Here is a 22,967-nt window from a genome sequence, read left to right on the forward strand (position 1 = left end):
CATATTCTACTCCTCTTGCTTTCATAAAATTAGTTTTCACTTATGCAAAAGAAAATAATTTACATTTTCAACAAATCCACATAATCAAGAATTAATCATCAATAAAAAAAATTAATTCATGTCATAAAGAACTACCCATAAAGGCACACATGTAAACATACAAAATACTTCCCATTAACTCTATCACAAATAGTTAAATTAAACTATTAACTCTATTCACATACTCAAAATAAATTACCTTTCTATTCTCAACAAAATCTTCATCATTAAGAAATAATATTAGTTTTAAAATTATTTTCTAATATATAATATATAAGTGATGATGTGGACAAAAAACTCCTTTCTATTGGTTAAATATCTTATTGTACCAGTACATTCAGTTTTAACAAATGTACAGTAGAATTTGCCATAGTTTTTACGTTTAATTTAAGTTAGAATAACTGAAACAGCTTAGTTTGAAGAAATTAAGCGGACTAAAACTTTGAAAAAAAGGGAATTGTTGCATCATTTCCATGTGCATACACATCATTCCAAATGGACCTGCATGAACACGAGCCTTGCATTTCTAGTTTCTACCTTTGACAAATTAATGTGTGAATTGGAAGAAAGGGTAAATGAATGATAAAATTAAAGAAGATATGGTTATGGAACATGGAATTTTATCTATGTTGGAAAATTGAAAATGGTCTCATGCCAACAATTGACATTGTGTGTTGCAATGAAAATAGTCTTTAACATGCTTTAAATGTTTCATGGAAAAGGAAACTGCCAAATGGGTTACATATATACAGTATAAGAAATCACTTACCATCTACGCTTAACTTTAATACAGGTATAGAAGTTACAAATGAGATTACTCATATTTTTAATACCTTATGATATTGAGTGGAGATGTATCTTAGTTATAAGTATACAGTTATTTACCTTACCCATCTTTTTTTACTTTGGTAATAGAAGAAATGGAAATGATAGGAAATAGAGAGGATCTTAACTCCTATTGCCCATGCTAAACGGGAGTAGAAATCCTCTCAGTTTCTTAAAAGAAATGACAACTGCAAGTACTAAAGTTTAAATGTATAAATATTTAAATAATATCAATTATTCTCAAAAGACGTACATTTATATTCTTGATTTACATCAAAACTATAGTAATTGCATTTGTCATCTCTTTGAAGAAATGGAGAGGATTCCAACTCACTAAACGGTGAAAGCTTCAAAATCAATTCTTTACTCATTTTCCCAAATCAACTCTTGGTTCCGTTTGTTTTGAATTTTTTTTAAATAGATTCTGTAGTGTTAGAAAATTTTGTATAAAAAAAGTTTACAAAGAATTCTTTTTGAAAAGCTTCAAATGAAAATTTTGTTTGAATAGTTATTCTTAAAATGTTATTTTAGGTATTTCAATTTTTTATTGAAAAAAATAATTTAGATATCAAAATTTTTTAAAAAAAACTTAAATTTGACGCTATTTCAAATAGATTTTCACAAAAATCATTTTTGAAATACAATTTTTTTTAAAAATTGTGATTTTGACTATGTTTTAAACTTCAATAATGTACATTTATGTTATATGATATCAAAATTAATGTTTCAATTTTAAAAAAACAAATACAAAAAACTTGTAATATTTTGAAAAACAGTCTTACAAAATCTATTTTCAAAAATACAAAGAAAAAATCCATTTTTTTTAAAGCCGAAACAAACGTGCCTCTTATTTTCTCGATTTTCAATTTTTCCAATTGAAACTTTTCCCGAATCAACTTCAGCTCCTCCCTTTCCATATATTTGGACAACATTATAGTTTATATACATCAATTTTTCAATGAATCTAAAAAGTAAATTTTTTCTTATATATAAGACTAAAGGGAGTAATAGGCAGGTCAGCAAATTCCCTTTATGATATATACTCTCTCCGGTCTCATATATAAGAAACAAAAAAAAAAACACACCCTTTAAGAAAGTGGAGTAAATGATTAGGAAAAACATGTCATTTCCACTTTTACTCTTACTTTTTGTTTAAATTAAATTATTATTTATTATGGGGAAAAGTAAAGCAAAGGGTAAAATTGGAATATTCAAAATAAATGTAATGATTGTAGTAACTTTTTCTTATATTTAAGACTTTGTAATTTTTTTTTTTGTTTCTTATATATGAGACCGGAGGGAGTACTTACTCTAATGGCTTTGTTACTTCCATTTCACACGTCAATTTGTCGATGGTAGAACTTGAAATGCAAGGCTAGTGTGTTGATGCAGGTCCATTTGGAATGATGTGGATGCACATGGAAATCATGTGGTGATTCCCTTTTTCAGAAACATGTGCTGTACCATCTCTTATTTTCAGTCCTCTCAATTTCTTCTTCAAAATAACCTGAGTCATTAACTACCACTTATTATAATTTGATGATTATACATCTAATTTTAATCCTTTGTCCCATTTTATAAGAATTATTTTGACTAAATGACATTATTTATAATAATATATTAGCATATGAGATCTTTTTAAATTTGTTTTGATGAGTATTTTCAAAATATTAAATTTTTATAATTTTTACTAATAAATAATTAAAGATATTAGTGATCAAAATTGTGCGTCAGCATATGTGCATTAGTCAAAATAGATTTTATATTTTGGGATAGAGGGAGTAGTATTTACCGAGTCAAGATCTTCTCCATTTTTCACTTTTTCCATTTCTTCTTCCATATATTACAAAAGTTTTGGAAATATAAACACAATAATGTGATATTTAGTGGGTCCAATTAATTTTTATACACATCATAACTCTTCAAAACTATAGTAATTGAGAGGAAAAATAGAAAGAGAAAATGAAGTGGATCCCAACTCGTATGTATCAGCTAAGGATGTCAATGGATATCCGTGGGGGCGGATAGTATGATATCCGTGTCCGCTCCGTTGGATAAATATGATATCCATATCCGTGCGGGTATCCGTCAAGCGGGTAATCCATGGATTTTGAAGTATCCGTGGATATTCACAGATATCCATGGATAATAATTTTTTAAAAAAAAATTGTGATTCTTGTAAAAAAAAAATTATTTTAATTACTTGAAATTTGTTTATCTTCTTTTTAAAGAAATAAGAAAAAGATTATTATCACATAATAACATTCATACATTTCACTTTCAATTTAACAACAAAAGTCAACACATTTATTTTTCTTCTTTTCACCAAAATATAGTAATATCTATACACTTCTCTTTAGAAAAAATTTCATACATTTCATTTCTAATCAAAACAAAGTTCATCACAAAATTCTAAAAAATTAAAAAGGCTCTTATATATTTGATAACTGATAATATTTATATAATATTCTTAGTTACTAACGGGTATGGATATCCGTGGATACGGATAGCATTAAATCCGCATCCGTATCCATTAATTATCGGGTAGTTGAAATATCCATTTATCTTACCCGTGGATATCCATTAAACTATCCGCTCCGTGTCCGTGGCGGATTTTATCCGCGGATATCCGCGGGTATGGATATTTTTGCCATCCCTATCAGCCATAAGATTTTATTGGAACCTTCAAAATTTTGGACTTAAGATATCTCATAAGCATTTTTTACTGCGGTTAACTTTCGTTCTCTTATGTTTATTTTATGTTAAGTTGGTCCCTTATATTTTAAAAGTTTTAAATTAATCTTTATATTTTCTTCCGCCACATTAGTTAGTCCCTCCCATCAAATTATTGACTAACACCGTTAGTTTTTGACAGTGACTTACGGAACTCACATATGGATAGACTCGTGGCCTTTTTAGCCCAGTCATGTTCCATGTCATTTTCTTTTAATTAAAAAAAAATAAAATAAAAATCTCTGATAAAGATGACAAGCAAATCTCTCACTCTCACTTGCAATGAACATTAAGTAAAACAACAAAGGGAAGACATTAAAATTTTGATGGATGAGAAAAACTTAACAAAATAAAAACTTCCTCTTCAATCTCGATCTAAAGACAAAAGTTACTATATTAATGTACATAAGCAGTTTTGTTAACTGTCAATATGCAGTTACTAGTAGTTTATAATTATTTTCTATGTTCATAGGAGTATTTATATATGAGTACTTGCTCTTGTATAAAAATACATCTATCAGTTTTTATTCTGATTAATAATGAAAAGCCTCTTCCTTTTCTATTATTCTCTCAACATTAACATGGTATCAGAGCCTTAAAGCTCTGGTAGCCATTGTTCTTCCTACTTCTTCTATTCAATTATCACACTCATGCGATCTATCTTCTTTTAATTATGGCTACCACAAATTATTCTGATTTCTCCATAAATTCTGCAAACCCTTATTATTTGCATCCAAACGAAAATCCGGCTTTGATTCTTGTCTCTCCGCCTCTGGATCACAAGAACTATCACACATGGGCGAGATCCATGAACATTGCATTGATTTCGAAGAACAAGGATAAGTTCATCGATGGTAGTTTTCCCAAACCTTCGGTTACTGATCCTCTCTATGGTCCATGGATTCGCTGCAACACTATGGTTTTGGCTTGGATTCATCGATCTATATCTGATTCTATTGCGCGCTCGGTTTTATGGATCGATACGGCTGCCGGAGTTTGGAAAAATCTCAAAATTAGGTTTTCGCAAGGAGACATTTTTCGTATATCTGACATTCAGGAAGAACTTTACAAGTTTCGTCAAGGTACTCTTGATATTTCTGATTATTTTACTCAATTGAAAGTTTTATGGGATGAATTGGAAAATTATAGACCCATTCCTCACTGTAAGTGTTCAATTGCGTGTACTTGTGGAGCAATTGATTCAATCAACATTTATCGTCAGCAAGATTATGTCATTAGATTTCTTAAGGGATTAAATGACAAGTTTTCTCATACAAAATCTCAAATAATGTTGATGAATCCTTTACCTGACATAGACACTGTTTTCTCAATGTTAATTCAACAAGAGAGGGGAATTGGAAATTCTGTGATTGATTCAATTGTCAATGATGCTCCTGATAGGAATTCTCCTAATGTTCTTTTGGCCAATTCTTATTATGGTAATTTCAATGGTAAATACAATTCCAAAGGTAAAGGCCAATATTCTGGTTCCAAAGGAAGTAATCGTCTTTGTACACATTGCAAAGGCACAAATCACATAGTTGAAGATTGTTGGATCAAACATGGTTATCCTATTTGGTATAAGGGTAAAGGTAAGAATTCATCACAATCAACACAAGCAAATAGTGTTGCATCACCCAATAGTGCAGTCCCTAATTCTTCTCTACCAGTAGATTCTACTCCATCATCTACAAAACCACTTTTTGGTTTCACTCAAGAGCAATATCATGGCATCCTTGGTCTTTTCCAACAATTAAAATCCCAACCATCACCTGCTTCCAACTCTGTTTCAACCTCTCCTCTTGCATTCAATTCTCAGTCTTCTAATGGTAATGGTAAGTGTTCTAATCTTTGGATTTTAGACACCGGTGCCACCGATCATTTTACGTTTGATCTTAGTTGTTTTAGCACATATAAGAACATCATTCCTATACCTGTTTCTTTACCAAATGGCACACAAATACTAGCTTCCATAGCAGGCACAGTCCTTATTTCACCCTTCCTTACATTACTTAATGTTCTCTATATACCATCCTTCCATGTGAACTTAATTTCTGTTACTAAGCTAGCTTCTACAAATAACTGTGTTGTAAATTTCACATCTCATTCTTGTGAAATTTTGCAGAATTGTACCAAGGCAGTGATTGGTATAGCTAGGCTTCAAAGAGGATTATATGTCATAGATCATGAAGATCCAACTAGTTCTTCTGTTGTTCCTGTTTGTAATTCAGCTTCTAGTGATTCTTTTCTTTTATGGCATTTAAGATTAGGCCACATTTCCGATAGTGGTTTACAAATTATTTCTAAAAATTTCCCCTTTGTACCAAATAAGAATAATATGTCACCTTGTGATGCTTGTCATTTTGCCAAACAAAAGAAATTACCTTTTCCACCAAGTGTGTCAAAATCTATTGCACCTTTTGATATTTTACATGCTGATTTATGGGGTCCTTATTCTACTGTTTCTCTATTAGGCCATAAATATTTTCTCACTTTGGTTGATGATTACTCACGTTTTACTTGGGTTATTTTTCTTAAAACAAAAGATGAAACTAAAACGAGTCTCATTAACTTCGTTGCTTTTATTGAAAATCAATTTCACACTACTTTAAAGTGTCTTCGGTCATACAATGGTACTGAATTTTTCATGGGAGATTTTTTATCTTCTAAAGGCATAATTCATCAAAAATCTTGTGTTGAAACACCTCAACAAAATGGGGTTGTGGAAAGAAAACATCAACATATCCTTAATGTGGCTAGGTCTCTTTCTTTCCATTCCAATCTCCCTTTAACCATGTGGAATTTTAGTGTTCAACATGCTGTTCACATCATAAATCGACTTCCTAGTCCTCTTCTCAATCTTAAATGTCCGTATGAATTACTTTACCAACAACCTCCATCTCTTGTACATCTTAAAGTTTTTGGTTGTTTGAGCTATGCAAGTACTTTGCAAGTTCATAGAACTAAGTTTGATCCAAGAGCTAGAAAGGCTATTTTTTTAGGCTTCAAAGATGGTACTAAGGGATATATCCTCTATGATTTAAGTTCACATGACATTTTTGTTTCAAGAAATGTTGTTTTCTATGAAACATATTTTCCTTTACAAAACTCTAAACCTGTTCATAATACACATAATTCCTTACCATTACAAAATCCTGTTCTTGATGATCCAGTTCCTAATACACATAATTCATTACCATTACCTATCATGTTAGAACCTGATAGTACATCTCCCAACTCTAACATAGAATCTGATCCCACTATATCATCTCCAACATCTTCCAGTCACACACCTCTACCCTCATCCTCTCATGATAGTCATAATCTTACCCCACCTTATCATGATAATCTTAGAAGGTCTACTAGAACAATTACTCGTCCTAGTCATTTAGAAGATTATCATTGCTACTCTATTACAGGTTCTGCTAATAATAACATTTCACATCCAAATTATCCACTTTCATCTGTTCTTTCTTATGATAATTGTGCACCGGAATATAAATCTTTTTGTTGTTCAATTTCTGCCACTATCGAACCTAAAACTTTTAACCAAGCTTCTAAACTTGATTGTTGGCGAAAAGCCATGGATGCCGAGTTATTAGCACTTAATGAAAACAAAACTTGGTCAATAGTTGATCTTCCTCATGGCAAAAATCCAATAGGATGTAAATGGGTATACAAAATAAAGTATCATGCAAATGGTTCCATTGAGAGATACAAGGCTCGATTAGTTGCCAAAGGGTATACTCAAACAGAAGGAATTGACTATTTTGATACCTTTTCTCCAGTAGCTAAAATAACTACTGTTAGATTCTTGTTAGCATTAGCATCAATTAAAGGTTGGAATCTTGAGCAATTAGATGTTAACAATGCTTTCCTTCATGGTGATTTAAATGAAGAAGTCTATATGTCATTACCTCCTGGTCATCCTTCTACTACAGGTTTTAATAAGGTTTGTAAATTGCATAAATCCCTTTATGGATTAAAGCAAGCAAGTAGGCAATGGTACTCCAAATTATCTGCTGCACTCATTTCTTTGGGGTATGAACAATCAGTTTCTGATCATTCTTTATACACCAAGTCTACTGATAGTGTATTTACTGCATTATTAGTATATGTGGATGATATAATATTAGCTGGAAATTCGTCCCAAGAAATTCAAGATGTTAAACATTTTCTAGATCGAAAATTTAAAATTAAAGACCTTGGAAAGCTTAGGTATTTCTTGGGGTTTGAGATTGCAAGGTCTCCAAAGGGTATTTTTGTTAATCAAAGGAAGTATGCCCTTGAATTACTACAAGATACTGGTTTTTTGGCAACAAAACCATCTAACATCCCTTTCAATCCCACTACCAAACTTTCTAGTACTGATGGTGCTCTTTTAGAAGATCCGTCATCTTATAGAAGACTTATAGGAAGGCTTCTTTATTTGACAAATACCAGACCAGATATTTCATTTTCTGTACAACACTTGAGCCAATTTGTTTCTAAACCCTTGGTTCCTCATTATACAGCTGCTACTAGAATTTTGAAGTATCTTAAATCTGCCCCTGCAAAAGGTTTATTTTTCCCAGTTTCTAGTTCTTTAAAACTGACTGGATTTGCAGATTCTGATTGGGCAAGATGTCCAGAAACTAGGAAATCAATAACTGGTTATTGTGTATTTCTTGGTTCATCATTAATTTCCTGGAAATCAAAGAAGCAAAATACTGTTTCCCGTTCATCCACTGAAGCAGAATATAGGGCACTCGCTTCCCTCACTTGTGAAATTCAATGGTTACAATACTTATTTCATGATTTCAAGATAAAATTCTCAACTCCTGCATCAGTTTTTTGTGATAGCAGGTCTGCCATTTACTTGGCTCACAATCCCATATTTCATGAAAGAAGCAAGCACATTGAGCTAGATTGCCATGTTATTAGAGAGAAGATTCAATCACAACTCATACACTTACTCCCTGTACCAAGCAGTTCTCAAATAGCTGACATGTTCACCAAGCCTTTACATTATCCAACTTTCTTTGATTTTTTATCCAAGTTGAATCTATGTTCAATCCATAGTCCAACTTGAGGGGAGATATTAATGTACATAAGCAGTTTTGTTAACTGTCAATATGCAGTTACTAGTAGTTTATAATTATTTTCTATGTTCATAGGAGTATTTATACATGAGTACTTGCTCTTGTATAAAAATACATCTATCAGTTTTTATTCTGATTAATAATGAAAAGCCTCTTCCTTTTCTATTATTCTCTCAACATTAACATACTACAAACTTAGTTTACTTCAAACTCTCTTTCTCGTGTAACCAAACACCAACAAACCCAATAACAAAAAAAATGAAAACCCAGCAAACAAAACCAAAAACGAAAAACCCAGAAATAACAATAAGCAAGGGCGCGTTTAGTTTGTGTTCGTCATCAAACCATATTCGTGTTTTTGCTGCTCAGGGATGCAGATCTGAGTTTTCTTTTGATTTTACTTCTTTCTGTTGATTTTGTTGAAGATGTAGAATTTGAGATTATATTTTTCTTTGTTTTGTTTAAGATTTGAGTGTTTTTAGATTTGGAATTTGAGTTTCAATGTATTTTTAGATTTAAGATTTTGGCTTATAATTTTCGATTTGGTGAGGAAGGGATTTTGAGTTGTTTTCTTTTTTTTAAAAATATTTTTATTTTGTTTTTTTAATTAAAAGAAAATGACATGGAACATGATTGGATAAAAAAGACCTGTCCATGTGTGGGTTTCGTCGGCCACGTGTTAAAAACTAACCGTGTTAGTAAAAAATTTGACGGGAGGAACTAACTAATGTAACGGAAAAAAAGATGAAGATCAACTTGAAACTTTTAAAACATAAAAGACAATTTGAAACATAAAATAAATATAAGGACCAAAAGTGTAATTATATCTAAAGTAAAGTAGGTGATAGTGTACCTCCAAAGGCTTGGTCCAATGGTAAAAAGACATGTCTTAAATCCGAGGTGATCCCGGATTCGAGCCCCGCTAGTGTCTTTGGAGGAAGGTAAAATCTAATTACCTTTGTAAGCGCTATTTAAGTCCTAAGGACTTCTCTGCCTTGGACTGAGGCATCATCCTATCACCTTAAATTTTTATTATTTAAAAAGTAGGTGGTAGCGTGCAAATTAGAGGTGGAAATAGGCTGACCTACGGCTTATCCTATGTAGGCTTAGGTTATGTCAGTTTATTCCTATTCCAAGACTTTTTTATAAGCCTATTAAGCTAAAAAGACCATACTTCAGACCAATAAAAAAAACCTTTTAAACCTATTAGACTAGTCTATTTAAGTAAATATGAATAATATTTTTACATATATTGTTATTATATATTAAACTTTGTACTTTGATTAAATTATAAATCTATTAACTTTTTCAGTAATTCAAGTTTATTAATCCACATTAACTTTTCACATATATACATTATAAACTAGAATCGAAATATGATGTCTTGTACAGTCAAATTTTCTAAAATATCATGTTAAATATCAAAAAGAAATTTAATCTCATTGATTTATTTGTTCATTAATTTATTTAAAATAAATATAATTATTTATTTAAATATGTTTATGTGAAATATGTTTTTCAACAAGTTAATAGGTAATGTCAGACTTTCAAAAGGCCAAGCTCAGGCCTAAAAAATAAGCCTATGATGGACCATAGACCAGACTCGGACCTTTAATTTTTTGACATACGGGACTCAAGCTTCGCAAAGCCTAACTTGGCCTAACCTATTTCCACCTCTTTGTGCAATATATAAGGGCTAAGTTAAAGAAAAAAGAAGACAGTGATATGGAATAGAAAATGGTAAATGAAAAGGAAACAATCAAAATTTGAGGATGATGAGGACATCATGTGCAAGACATACTTAAATGTTTGTTTTGTGAAAAGCTCACGCTACTGTTTTGTAACTTTCAACGGAAGAATGATACTGTTTTATTATTATGCACAACAAGTTGGTTTTAACTTTCAAAGGAATTTATGTTGTGCATTGGAATATTGAAAGAATGTAAATGCAGTCAACATGTAGGATTCTAGCTTTCTGAAGGCATGCATGCATGGTGGAGAACAAAGATCTCTTTTCATCAACTACATACCACTAGTATTTAAAATCGTCAAAATCCTTAAACACAAAGCCATCAGAAAGTTAAAATGAGCTATAAGTTGTAAACCATCAGATATTCAACTTCTAGATATTGACAAGTTAATGTATGTTTGTTGGGTCAAAGCCATCATAAAGTGAGCTTCCTGTAAGCTGTGACTGTCAAATCTTTCCTACATCATGTTGTCAAACCATTACCAACCTGTTCTCCTTTACAAATCACAAACATGTTGAATCAGAATTGTGTCTCAAGCTCAATCAATTCACCATCCAACCTGCAATCAATCATGTTGTCAAAATATGGTTAAAATATAACTTAACCATAGATTGAAGCTAGTAACAGGTACTCACCCATAATTCAGACAAATTCTGAGAAGTCGGTGATCGGATTCGTCAATTTTTATAGTTAAAATTCCTTCGATCACCTGATCTTCTTCTACATGGAGTGGATCAGGACAGTTTAACAAAGTCTGCAAAATACAATAGTTAAACCAAATACATATATTAATAAGTTATTACATATATCAAGGTAATCAAGACATTATTCAGTCGACTTAATTTCCTATAATGGTTTTAAAGGGCTTCCTTTTAATATAGTTCCTTTATGTTGTGCTCTTTCACTAAACTGGTCTTAAATTGCCACAAGGTGCATATCTTAGTTCACAAACAAAATGTTTTTCTGAATAGTACAACAACAAACTTACATGCAGCAACACATTAAAACACTTCTTTTTTTATGTCAAACACCATAAATAAAGCATAGTTAAGTTAACATTTACACATAGATTAATATTCAATTTTTGTCAAAAGACAGCTCATGTTAATTATTGCACTACCTTTAGGTGTTTAAAACTTTAAACTTAAAGGAAAGACTCAATATATTATTTAAGTTAAAGAAAACCTGCTTAACAGTCACAAATAGGATTTTAAAATTTTTATAAGAATAAGAATAATAAAATATTAAAATCTTTAAACGAGACAAGTCGCTGATTCATGGTATGAAAGAGAAAAAACATTAAAATTGGAATTTCCCAATATAAGAATAATAAAATAGATGTAGTACGGAGACTTAACTAACAAGGGAAGACCTTCCTAAATGGAGGTATATGGCAATAAGAGAGGTAGTAAGACCACACTACTTTTCTAACCTAGGGCTTCCTAAGAATCTGAACTCCTGAACTTGTGAGAAAAGTGACTCAAAAATAATATGTGGGAAAGGGATTTGGATCCTCTCCAATTTTTTCTCTCCAATTATTTTTATGTGTCTTTCTCTCTCATGTGAAGAGAGAGAAATTAATAATAAAAAATAAACAAGTAATGATGAGAGAGAATAAATGATGAGAGAGAAAGACACATAAAAATAATTGGAGAGAAAAAATTGGAGAGGATCCAAATCCGTGGGAAAGTGCATGACAATTTAGATCAAGCATAATGATGAGATACTTTTGATAGTCGATGACTATCTCAGTTAGAGAAATCATTATTCTTTAAGGGTTAACCTTGCAAGATTCTTTCACACCTTTTAAGGTGTTGGAATACACTTGAACTCATACATTCTTTAGCCTGTTTGGAAGAAGCACTTTGGGTCAAAAAGACTCAAAGAATTTACTAACCAATTTGACCGAAGAAAAATCAATTCCAAACTAAAGAAAAGGAATTTATGGTTCATACATAGTCATATGACGACTAAGTCTCCATCACATAGCTAGCAAGTTTTTTTTAACACATAAAGGGTGCATCACTTTAAGTAATTTTCTTATAGCATAAAAATCTAAAATAAAAATTAGCACCTGCTCCCAGTGTGTCGAGGGTGCATCAGGAGCGGTAGATAGTGCTGGAGCAGACTCAACCTCTATAGAATCCCGTTCATCATGATGAACGGCCTCATCAGAAAAATCAGCTACGAACCATAGCACGAAACCGTGTAGTAGTGCTGGAAAACATAAATAAATACCATGAGAAAAGTCTCGAAATAAAAGAAATAAGCAAAAGAAATTTGGCATAATTACCGCTCCTCCGTGAATGGAACCTAAATGATGTGGTGATAAGATCAACATCAGAACTGGTAATGGAATACATGTCGACCATTATCACCTGCAATATAAAATAAATACATAAATAATTTGGTGAAAAGTTTGTTGGTTTTGAAGAATTTGTTGGAGAGTTTCTTCAATGGAAGGTGGTGGGGTGGAAGGAGAGGACATGGCAATGAGAGCACCATTGAAAGGTTGAGCAATGCACAAAAGAAATAAATCTCCTTCGAGGGGAGTGCCTCCTAAACAAAAAGATAAAAGTTCTGAATATTCTCTATATTTTGAGTGCTCAATTCCATTACATATATAGTACTATGTAGTAGTACTGTGAGCTGTCCTAAGGTAAGACTCAATTCCTCCCTAGTGGTCAGAAGAATCACTACAAGGATAAGCATGACTAGAATAAAACAAATGAAAGAGCATCGGATCCTCTAGATCCTTCTAAGGTATTAGCTAACTAATTTCTTCTTGGCCCCATAAAAGTCCCTCATCCAAATGGGCTCTCTGATATTCCTTTTGGGCCCACCATCTTTCCTTAGTTCTTAGGCCTGATGTTGATCCGTAATACACTACTTTCAAAACTAACATCTCACGCATAATTATTATTTACCGTGTCATATAATAATGACAATGATCAGGTCATAAAATTTTAATATCAATAATACTTTTAAAGCAAGCATATCAGCTGAAGAAAATAAACAAAAACATACAACACTACTTTCAAAACTAACATCTAACCTGATGAGGCTCTGCCAAAAGACAGTCATGCTCAACTGTCTCTACTGATGGAAATCGACAAACAACAGACGTGGTCGGTGGAATTAAAACAGACACTGCAAAAAACAATAAGAATAATAAATTAATAACAATTTCAAACCTTTTAAATAAATAGAGTATTGTCAAAATTAGTTAAATAGTTGTACTTACTATCTATGCCATCAACATCAGACCAGAAGCCAATCTTCTGGTGATATCTCTGGGAATCAGAAAAAGGAGCCATATACAACTGCAAAATAAATTATTTTGAAAAAAATCTCAAGATTAAACAAAGACATAATATAAAAAAATTTAGGCCAAATTATACATTCGGTCCCTTAACTTATTTTGTGTTTTCATTTTGATCCCTTAACTTATTAATTCATCTTCATTTCAAAATTAAATCCCTCCTTCAACTTACAACAACTATTTGTGATGAAACCCCAAAGAGAAGGAGGAGGTGTTTTGCCTCTCTGACATTGTTGAAAAAAAATTAGAGGGAGGGAAAGTTATGCAATAAATGCAATTACATTTTCAGGAATCAATATTTATGGTGATGATCTTAGGAATACTCTTCTAAAATTCAGGAAACAATTTTGGATGCTTCTTGAACCCAAATTGGTGTGAAAGTCAACCCTTTTTTAAGGTACTGTATATCTACTCAAAATTCATATCACTGAGTTAAATTTTTTGTGCACTAGCAAATTCTTTTAAGCTTGTGGTGCTATATATCAAAAAAGAAAATGAAAGAGATGAAGAACGATAGGTATATGTATATTATGGTTAATGAAACATAGAAAGTGCACATAATTTAGGATAAGGGTGGATATGCGAGAGTGGATGCAGAGAGAAGGAGGATACAAATGACTTTGCTCAGGCCACATATTGGTTTGGGCATATGGTGTGGGTTAAAAGAATACGCAGAATTTAGGATAGCACTAATTCTCACATCCCCTCTTTCTCTTGTTGGTTTGGGCCTAATGTCAAAGCCCACCTCTTGATCCATGTTTCTATCAAAGAAGTTCAAGAATCCTAATTTTAGAGAAAAAGAGAAAGAGATTTAAAATGTTCAGCTAACTTGATAGAGACTTGAATGTGAAAGTGGGCCTTGACTTTGGCCCAAAACTAAGGTGTAGGAAAAGGAAATCAAAGGGACGATGAGGTGGCATGAGTGCATAGAGAGCATGAGGACTTACTCCACTATATAAGGAGTGCTATGTAGAAGGAATAATTTAGGAAGAAAATCAGTTAGAAACTATGGGATCACTCTTGAGTGATTTGGGGGCACATTTTTGCTTTGGGGATTGGTAGATTGCTATCAATTTGTTATCCTTTCATTCTGTTATTTGCTTGCTATTACTTACTACCTTTGTAACTGCTTTCTTATTCCATTAATACAATTACACTGTTCCATCAATTTCATCATTATTATTTGATCTTAGAAATTAAATCCCATCAATTGGTCCGACCTGCCAGATCAAAATCACCCTATACCAGATTCACCATAGATGCGACAACCGACGCTGGGGCATAGTATTGACTTGTTGGTAAAGAAGATGATAGAGACAAATGCATCGATGCAATTGCTATCAAAGCAAATGTATCAACAGATTCTCGTGATGAGTGAACAGATCGGACGGAGGAAGTCACTTCCGTGGAATGAAGAGATTCAGAAGGTGAAACCAGAAATTGGTGATGATTCAAAGATGGATTATGGATCGCTGAAGAAGTCATCGAAGCAATTAGATTGAAAGTTTCCGGCAACAACTACGGTGACAACAGCAATCAAGAAGAATCACACGAGAGTGGTTGAGGTGATAGAAGAGAATCACAGTGAGCCAAATATCGAAGATAATTCAATATTGAAATTGAACGAGGCACCTAAGGGTAACAGAAAGGATTTCAATCTGTGCATCGAATCGGGAAAGTCGGAGAAGAGGAAGTCACCAAACATGAAGGTTGAGGGACAACGTGCATATCGCGTGGACTTACGACCACCGTCGAAACCACCGGACATGGAGGTTGATTCATCGGGCTTTGATCAACCTGCGAAAGTCCGTTCACGGCGAAAACCACCGGCGAACGACGTTCTTCAAATGGCAACTGTAGTGACCCAAGTCGCAAGAGGTCCAACTTCCGTTCGACCACGACCCAAGCCGCCGGATTCCGGCTGACTTGCAGAGGTTACACCTGAGCCAAAACCGCCTGGCACTGAACCTAGTTGGAAGCGTTTCATCGTTTCCGGCGAAGATAAAAATTTCATCATTTCCGGCAAAGAGAAAGATCTAGAAAATCCAAGGGTAAAATCGACAATTTTGAAAGGAGGGGTAATTCTAGAAGCTTTAGAGGTGAAACAGTTACTTACTGAGTTTGGTATCTTCCTAAACCCAATGAGACAAATGCAAAAATCTGTACCATTCATTTTGCACAGTAACAGTGGGTTACACGTGTCATCATCAGGTCAGCACACATCCTCTTTTCTCTTTCATGAGTCATCCAATGGACACTCATTATCATCTGTTAAGTGTTATGCATACACAATGCATTGTGCGTTTGGCCAAATTTATAAGCCAACAAGTCAGGCCCAAAAAAATGACAGTTTATTAATGAAAAGATTTAAGAATTGTGGCAGAGTAGAAACACAAGAGTTGAATCCTTTTTATGACAACACCTGGATTCAAGAAAAGGGGGGTTCAGTTAGCATAATTCCTAATCTAATTTTATTGGGCTCAATGCAAGATAATAAAAAGTTGTTTGAATTTCAAGGGTGGAGTAACATGATTTACTGCTTACAGAGTGATTTAATTCCAAAGAAAACAAGTGATGTGTTATATGAGTGGCTTAAGAGTCAATCAGGATGGAATAAAAGTTTCTACAAAATACTTGGTGAGCATTCAAGTGAAAAAATAATTTACCTTGTCCTTTCTGTCAAGGATTCTGATGGAATTTCAAAGAAAAATTTTAGGGGAGTTTATGAAATAGTGGGAGAACTTATTGTTGGAGTTGGGCATGGAAATTGAAATTTCAAGACAACATTTCTGCCCATGTATATGAAGGTGTCTGATCATGAACAAGAATTGGAAAAATATACAAGGGTAGCTATTATAATTCATTACATGGTGCAGCCAAGTTTGGATAGATGTAATGTTTTTATAGTGGCTTATGGTCAAAACCATTCAGAAAAGACACACATTATGGTAGCTATAGCGTGGAATGATGACATATTTGGCCGATGTTTTGGGAGTCTGAGGTTGTCAAATGGAAAGGAGGTAAATGTGTGTTCATGGAGTTCTTTGATTGGTAGAAATGGTTTGTTGTCAACTACTTTCATCGAAATGCTTATGCAATCTTGGAATTTGGAGGGAATGAAGACTGGGTTTGCCTTGGGAATTTTGTGTAGACATGCATTCATACAATGGGATCCAGGAGAACTCAATTTTCTTATTGCAACTACAACTAATGACTATTGTTTGGGTGACTTACTTATTTTTCATAGATGGTTCAACTTTGTATTTGATAGAGGCAAGTTGGATGGATGCAAAAATTCAACCTTGAGGACAAGGTTGTTGGAAGGGGTGGGTATTGATAGAGACTTGAATGTGAAAGTGGGCCTTGACTTTGGCCCAAAACTAAGGTGTAGGAAAAGGAAATGAAAGGAACGATGAGGTGGCATGAGTGCATAGCGAGCATGAGGACTTACTCCACTATATAAGGAGTGCTATGCAGAAGGAATAATTTAGGAAGAAATTCAGTTAGAAACTATGGGATCACATTGTTGCTTTGGGGATTGGTAGCTTAGCTTGCTATCAATTTGTTATCCTTTCATTCTGTTATTTTCTTGTTATTACTTACTATCTTTGTAACTGCTTTCTTATTCCATTAATACAATTACACTGTTCCATCAATTTTACCATTATTATTTTATCTTAGAAACTGAATCCCATCATAACTCCTAAATGCAACTCTGGTACAAGTTAACGTTTTTGCTAGAAACTAACAGAAAAGGACCAATTTAACCAACAGAAATAAACTTATGGGACCAAAATGAAAACATAAAATAAATTAAGGGTCTAAATATGTAATTTAGCCAAAAATTTAACGAGTTTACCGTTGCAGAGGTAGGAAGCACTAATCCTCCAACTGCAAGCCAACGATCTCTGGCTGAAATGACCGACGGGAGCATGTTCTATCACAAAAAAAACATAGTTAATTTTAAAATTTCCGTTCAATCTTCAATGATAAATTTTAATAGATACCTCTTGGAAGAGCATGTGGCCCATCCACTCAGATATGATGACATCAACTTCCTCAGCTATTGTTGCATCCTACATAAATAATTCTTCAATTAATCCCAAGCAATACTTGCACTTTTTTAAATAAAAAAGACCTTAATCTAGTATATATGCTTGAATAAAAAAGACAGTTTAAGTATGAGATATTTACAACTATTTAAATAAAAAAGACCTTTTTAAAGGATTGATGTTAGACCTTAATCTAGTATATATGCTGATCAACATTTTAAGTTTATTGTAAATTATAGATTTGTAACGTTTAATTTAGGACATTGTATGCCACAACACTTCACAATTATATAAGGACAAAACTTGCATATAGTTGATTATGTCCAAATTGTCCTTTTATTATTTAATAAAAGATATACAAAATTGCCAAGGCCTTTCAACCTATTTGTTTGGGCTGCATGGTGTAAGCAATTTTCTAGAAAGTTTTAGATCAATTCAATAAAGATAAGTAGAAACAGTAAGTAAATCTTAGCAAATTAAGTTGAGTGTATCTCTAATTTTAATAGCACTTACAAAAAAATTGAAGTCAAGTTACATTTTAGCTTCAGTGCTGTATTAAAAAAATACGGTACATCTTCTTCACACCATCCAAAAAATGACAGCATATTATTTTCAAGATTCTCTCTCTTTTGCCTTTATTCACCAAAATACATGCCCTCAACAAATGAAGTATTTAGCTTTCAATGTACCAAAAAAAAAGTATTTAGCGTTAATATAAATTTTATTCTTCTAATTTACATACAACTATCAGCAACACAAATGCATCTAAAAGTATTCATACTGAAAATCTGACCCTGAGAAACTTACATAACACAGTCTAGATGCTAAAGCTCCATTAATAAAATATAAAATTTGAAACCAACATTTAAGAAGGCAAAACATAAAAACTCATTAACATGAGTAAATTATATGTTATAACCACAAAAAAACTATCAAAACAAAAATGTCACAATTTTAACAAAGTACATATGCATGATTTAGTTACTAGTTAGTAGTAGTTATAAAATACAAAATTCATTAAAAACAGAGGGACATGGAAAATAATATACCTCAACGGTAGTATGCAGCACATTTATGATATGCGATAATCCGTTGGCCTCTATAATGCTCTTAGCATGTAAAGCCATCTGAGACGCCTCAATGGCGTAAACCTGAAAATTATGAGAATCAATTATCAAAACGAAATCATCAAAAGAATCCTACACTTTTTTTATAAGACATTCATACCTTCCTAGCTCCAGCCTTTGCACAGAAAATGGATAAAATACCAGTGCCGCAGCCAACATCAACAATAACCTGAACAAAAAGAGAAAAAATGAGACAAAAATAAATATTAAAAGTTTTTAGCAACAAGCATATTTTGAAACTTACTTTCCCTTCTATGCGATCCTTATAAAAAAGCACTGCCGAGTTATAGGCCTCCATCCGATGAGTGTCCTGTATAATAAGATTTTACCACTACAATTTTATTAATAAAACTCAATCTCTACTCAACGCACATGAAAAACACTTATTTTTTTGGGGTAGATAGACAAATGACAACGGCGATTAAAATCATATGTAATCAAACAAACCCTTAAACACTGCTAGCATGACCCAACACAAGCATAAGGCCTAAGAGAAAAAGATTATTACACCAAAATATCTCAAGGATTATAGCTTCTAGAAGAATGAAGTTGTTATGGGAAAGCTAGTTAGAGCCTTATGACCGACTAGTAATAATAATTAGGAATATATGGTTGTTAGATTCCATCTTTTCATTTTTGCCATTCAAACAAATAGAATTATAAACAACATACCTGAATACAATCACAAATCCACAAGTCACACAGCAAACAGTAAACAACAACAATTTAATCGCTCACAAGAATATAATCACTCATTCATCAATACAAAGTCCACAGTAAATTTAATCACTCATTCAACAATCAATACCTGATCGTAAGACTCGTTTTCACACATTCAACAATCAATAGCTGTTGTTTTCACACTCATTCATCAATATACACACACAACAATTTACTGTGTTATGTAAGTTTCTCAGGGTCAGATTTTCAGTATGTGTCCGAGATTCATAATTATAAAACAACAAATGATTGTTGAATACCTGATTGTAAGACTCGTTTTCACACATTCAACAATCAATACCTGTTGTTTTCACACTCATTCATCAATATACACACACAACAATTTACTGTGTTATGTAAGTTTCTCAGGGTCAGATTTTCAGTATGTGTCCGAGATTCATAATTATAAAACAACAAATGATTGTTGAATACCTGATTGTAAGACTCGTTTTCACACATTCAACAATCAATACCTGTTGTTTTCACACTCATTCATCAATATACACACACAACAATTTACTGTGTTATGTAAGTTTCTCAGGGTCAGATTTTCAGTATGTGTCCGAGATTCATAATTATAAAACAACAAATGATTGTTGAATACCTGATTGTAAGACTGTTTTCACACATTCAACAATCAATACCTGTTGTTTTCACACTCATTCAATCAAGTCCAGGCACAGAACAATTTAATCACACAAAGAAAACAACAAACCTGTCGATAGCATGTGTCCGAGATTCATAATTATAAAACAAACAAATGAAACGCAGAACAAGAAAGATAAACTCATTCATCAAGTCCACACACACAACAATTTAATCACTCACAATAAAACAACAAAGAACGGCCTGTCGATAGCATGTGTCCGGGATTCATGGTTATAAAACAACAAATAAAAAGCAGAACGAGAAAGATAAACGCATTCATCAAATCCACACACACACACAACAATTTAATCACACAAGTCGATAGCATGTGTCCGAGATTCATAATTATGAAACAACAAATGAAACGCAGAGGAAGAAGAAAGATAATCGAAACAAACCTACCTGTATCATATTCCGATGCACAGTGACATCGTCATAGTTTGAGAAGAATCCTTTGTCGCAGTCCTTACGACGACGACGAATGATATCAGCCTTTGCTTCTTCATTCTCGACGACGATGTTTTGACGAGGAATAGAAATTCCAAACATCTTGCGGAAGTCGGCATCGGTTTCACTTACGGTCTGTACTTCCTCACGTTCACCGCCGTCGATTTCACTTCCGATCTGTTCTTCCTTACTTTCACCGGCGTTGGTATCGATTTCACTTCCGATCTGCTGACTTTCACCGCCGTAGTTGGTATCGATTTCACTTCCGATCTGTTTTTCTTCACTTTCACCGCCGTTGGTATCGATTTCACTTCCGATCTGCAAACTTTCACCGCCGTCGGTATCGATTCCACTTCCGGTGATTGCAACTGGATTTTCACTGCCATCGTTGTTACCTTCGTTTTCCATTTTCGTGCTTGCTTGGGACAGAGTTGAACAAGAAAGCGTTGAGAGAGCGGTTATGAAACCAACAACAATTTGATTTGGAGAATATTTTTAGTCTCAGTGGGGGAGGTTTGGACAGTACAATACTCTTACAGTAACCAAATCACATGGATGTTTAAATGCGTGCATTGTGTGTGTGTCCGTGTGTGTGAATGAATGTTTTCTGCGTGCTTTAGTTAGTTAGTTACTTTATTAGGCAAAGGTTTACGGAGTAACATTCTTATTCTTATTCTACTTTCGCACGTGCGAACAAAAACTTATTATGTCTGTATTTTAATTTTAGAGCACTTATGTAGTATGTGTTTGGTTTCGGGGCTACCAATTGATTCCGACAAAATTGAGTTTAACAAAATTGATTTTGATAAAAAGTGAGTTGAACATAATTGATTTATGTTTTGATACATTAATGTAAAAGTGATTCTCAATATTTATGTTGTTTGGGTAATTGGAATCAAAATTACTTTTAAAGGTGTAAATTACCAAAAAGGTCTCAAATATATATATATATATATATATATATATATATATATATATATATATATATATATATATATATATATATATATATATATATCATGCTTTTCTCTTATTTTTGTTGAAATTGACCCTCTATCCTTTATATTTTTTAATTAAATTTAAATTTAATAAAAAAAATTGTGTAAAGATAAAAAGAAAACATTTGTGTGAAAAACACATAAAATATACTGATTAGTTTAAGTTTTTAACATCAAATATCATAAGAACAAAAAAAAAATTAAATCAACTTTAATGGGCCATAGCTGTTAAAAAAAAAGGCCCATAGCTAAAGGCAAAGACACAAAGCGGCAAGTCAGCAACAATTATCTTCTTCAACGAGAAACCAGAAAACCACCGCCATCATTGCAAAAGGGTTGAGGGTAACAGGGGAAAATTAAAGATAGTACAGGGCCCACATCATTTAAATTGCAAAATAGATTTTACTAAACGTAAAAGCTCCGATTTGTAGCTTTGGCCAGAATCAAGTTTGGGAGGCAAAATCGATTTTCGTTCTTTTTTCCAACCATGTTGCAGAAGATTGAAATCGTGTTTGAGACGGTGAAACGTGCGTTCGTGGCTTCCCAACGTCAAACCAAACACATACGTAATGTTGACAAAAATATTTTGTTATATTGAGAATGTATATCAATTAAACTCAAAATTTAATCTCTTCATAGTAATTTCACAATTTGTGTTCAAATATGCATTAGAAGAAATGCATTCAACACCATTTAAAATCATGGTTAATTACGTTTAATTTGTCCTCGGCTCCCGATTATCGCGCAATCCCTTCTACAACTTTTCTATGCCTTGACTAACTCTAGGTCAAATAGAAGGAAGCCCAAAAGCTAACCCAACAACGATAACATATTGTTATATATGGTGTCTAAATGTACAAACCATATACTTAAAAGACTTAAAGTGCTTTAATTTTCAGCCCCCAATTTCATAAATTCCTTGATCCGTCCTGCTTTTAACCATCCAAATTCTCTTTTTTTTTAATCAAATTTTTATTTCAAAATAACACAATTCTAATGAACTAAGACTTACTGTTAATGCGTAAAAAAAAAACTTACGGTTAAAAAATTATGCAATTAGACAGCAGGTCCAATATAAGCAAGCTCGAAAGCCAACCCAAATTACACAAAAGTAGAAAAAGTCAATGGATTCAATTAATGATTTATATATATTTTTTACACAAATGATTTATATATGTTATGACACATTGTTATATTCGGTGTATTAAATCAATGGATTCAATT

At 32.8% G+C, this 22,967-nt stretch overlaps 1 protein-coding gene across 3 annotated transcripts; it reads right to left on the bottom strand.

The window, feature by feature from the left end:
* Window positions 1-10,673: 10,673 nt before the first annotated feature.
* LOC123899889 (probable protein arginine N-methyltransferase 6.1) lies at window positions 10,674-21,436 on the bottom strand. Of its 3 annotated transcripts, none has more exons than XM_045951144.1 (12): window positions 20,701-21,436; window positions 19,175-19,240; window positions 19,031-19,099; window positions 18,853-18,954; window positions 17,759-17,827; window positions 17,611-17,688; window positions 13,674-13,752; window positions 13,485-13,579; window positions 12,723-12,807; window positions 12,504-12,646; window positions 11,065-11,183; window positions 10,674-10,988 (listed from the first exon to the last, which is right to left on the bottom strand). In XM_045951144.1, the coding sequence occupies exons 1-12, from the start codon at window positions 21,151-21,153 to the stop codon at window positions 10,949-10,951; spliced, it is 1,398 nt and encodes a 465-aa protein (XP_045807100.1). In that variant the 5' UTR covers window positions 21,154-21,436; the 3' UTR covers window positions 10,674-10,948. The 3 variants fall into 3 exon arrangements, with proteins under 3 accessions (XP_045807100.1, XP_045807101.1, XP_045807099.1); XM_045951145.1 differs by having other exon boundaries at window positions 10,674-10,923; window positions 20,701-21,372; XM_045951143.1 differs by having other exon boundaries at window positions 19,031-19,240; window positions 20,701-21,372.
* Window positions 21,437-22,967: the final 1,531 nt, after the last annotated feature.

This window comes from Trifolium pratense, linkage group LG7 (assembly GCF_020283565.1).
Source record: "Trifolium pratense cultivar HEN17-A07 linkage group LG7, ARS_RC_1.1, whole genome shotgun sequence".
In the NCBI taxonomy this organism is placed as follows: domain Eukaryota; kingdom Viridiplantae; phylum Streptophyta; class Magnoliopsida; order Fabales; family Fabaceae; genus Trifolium; species Trifolium pratense.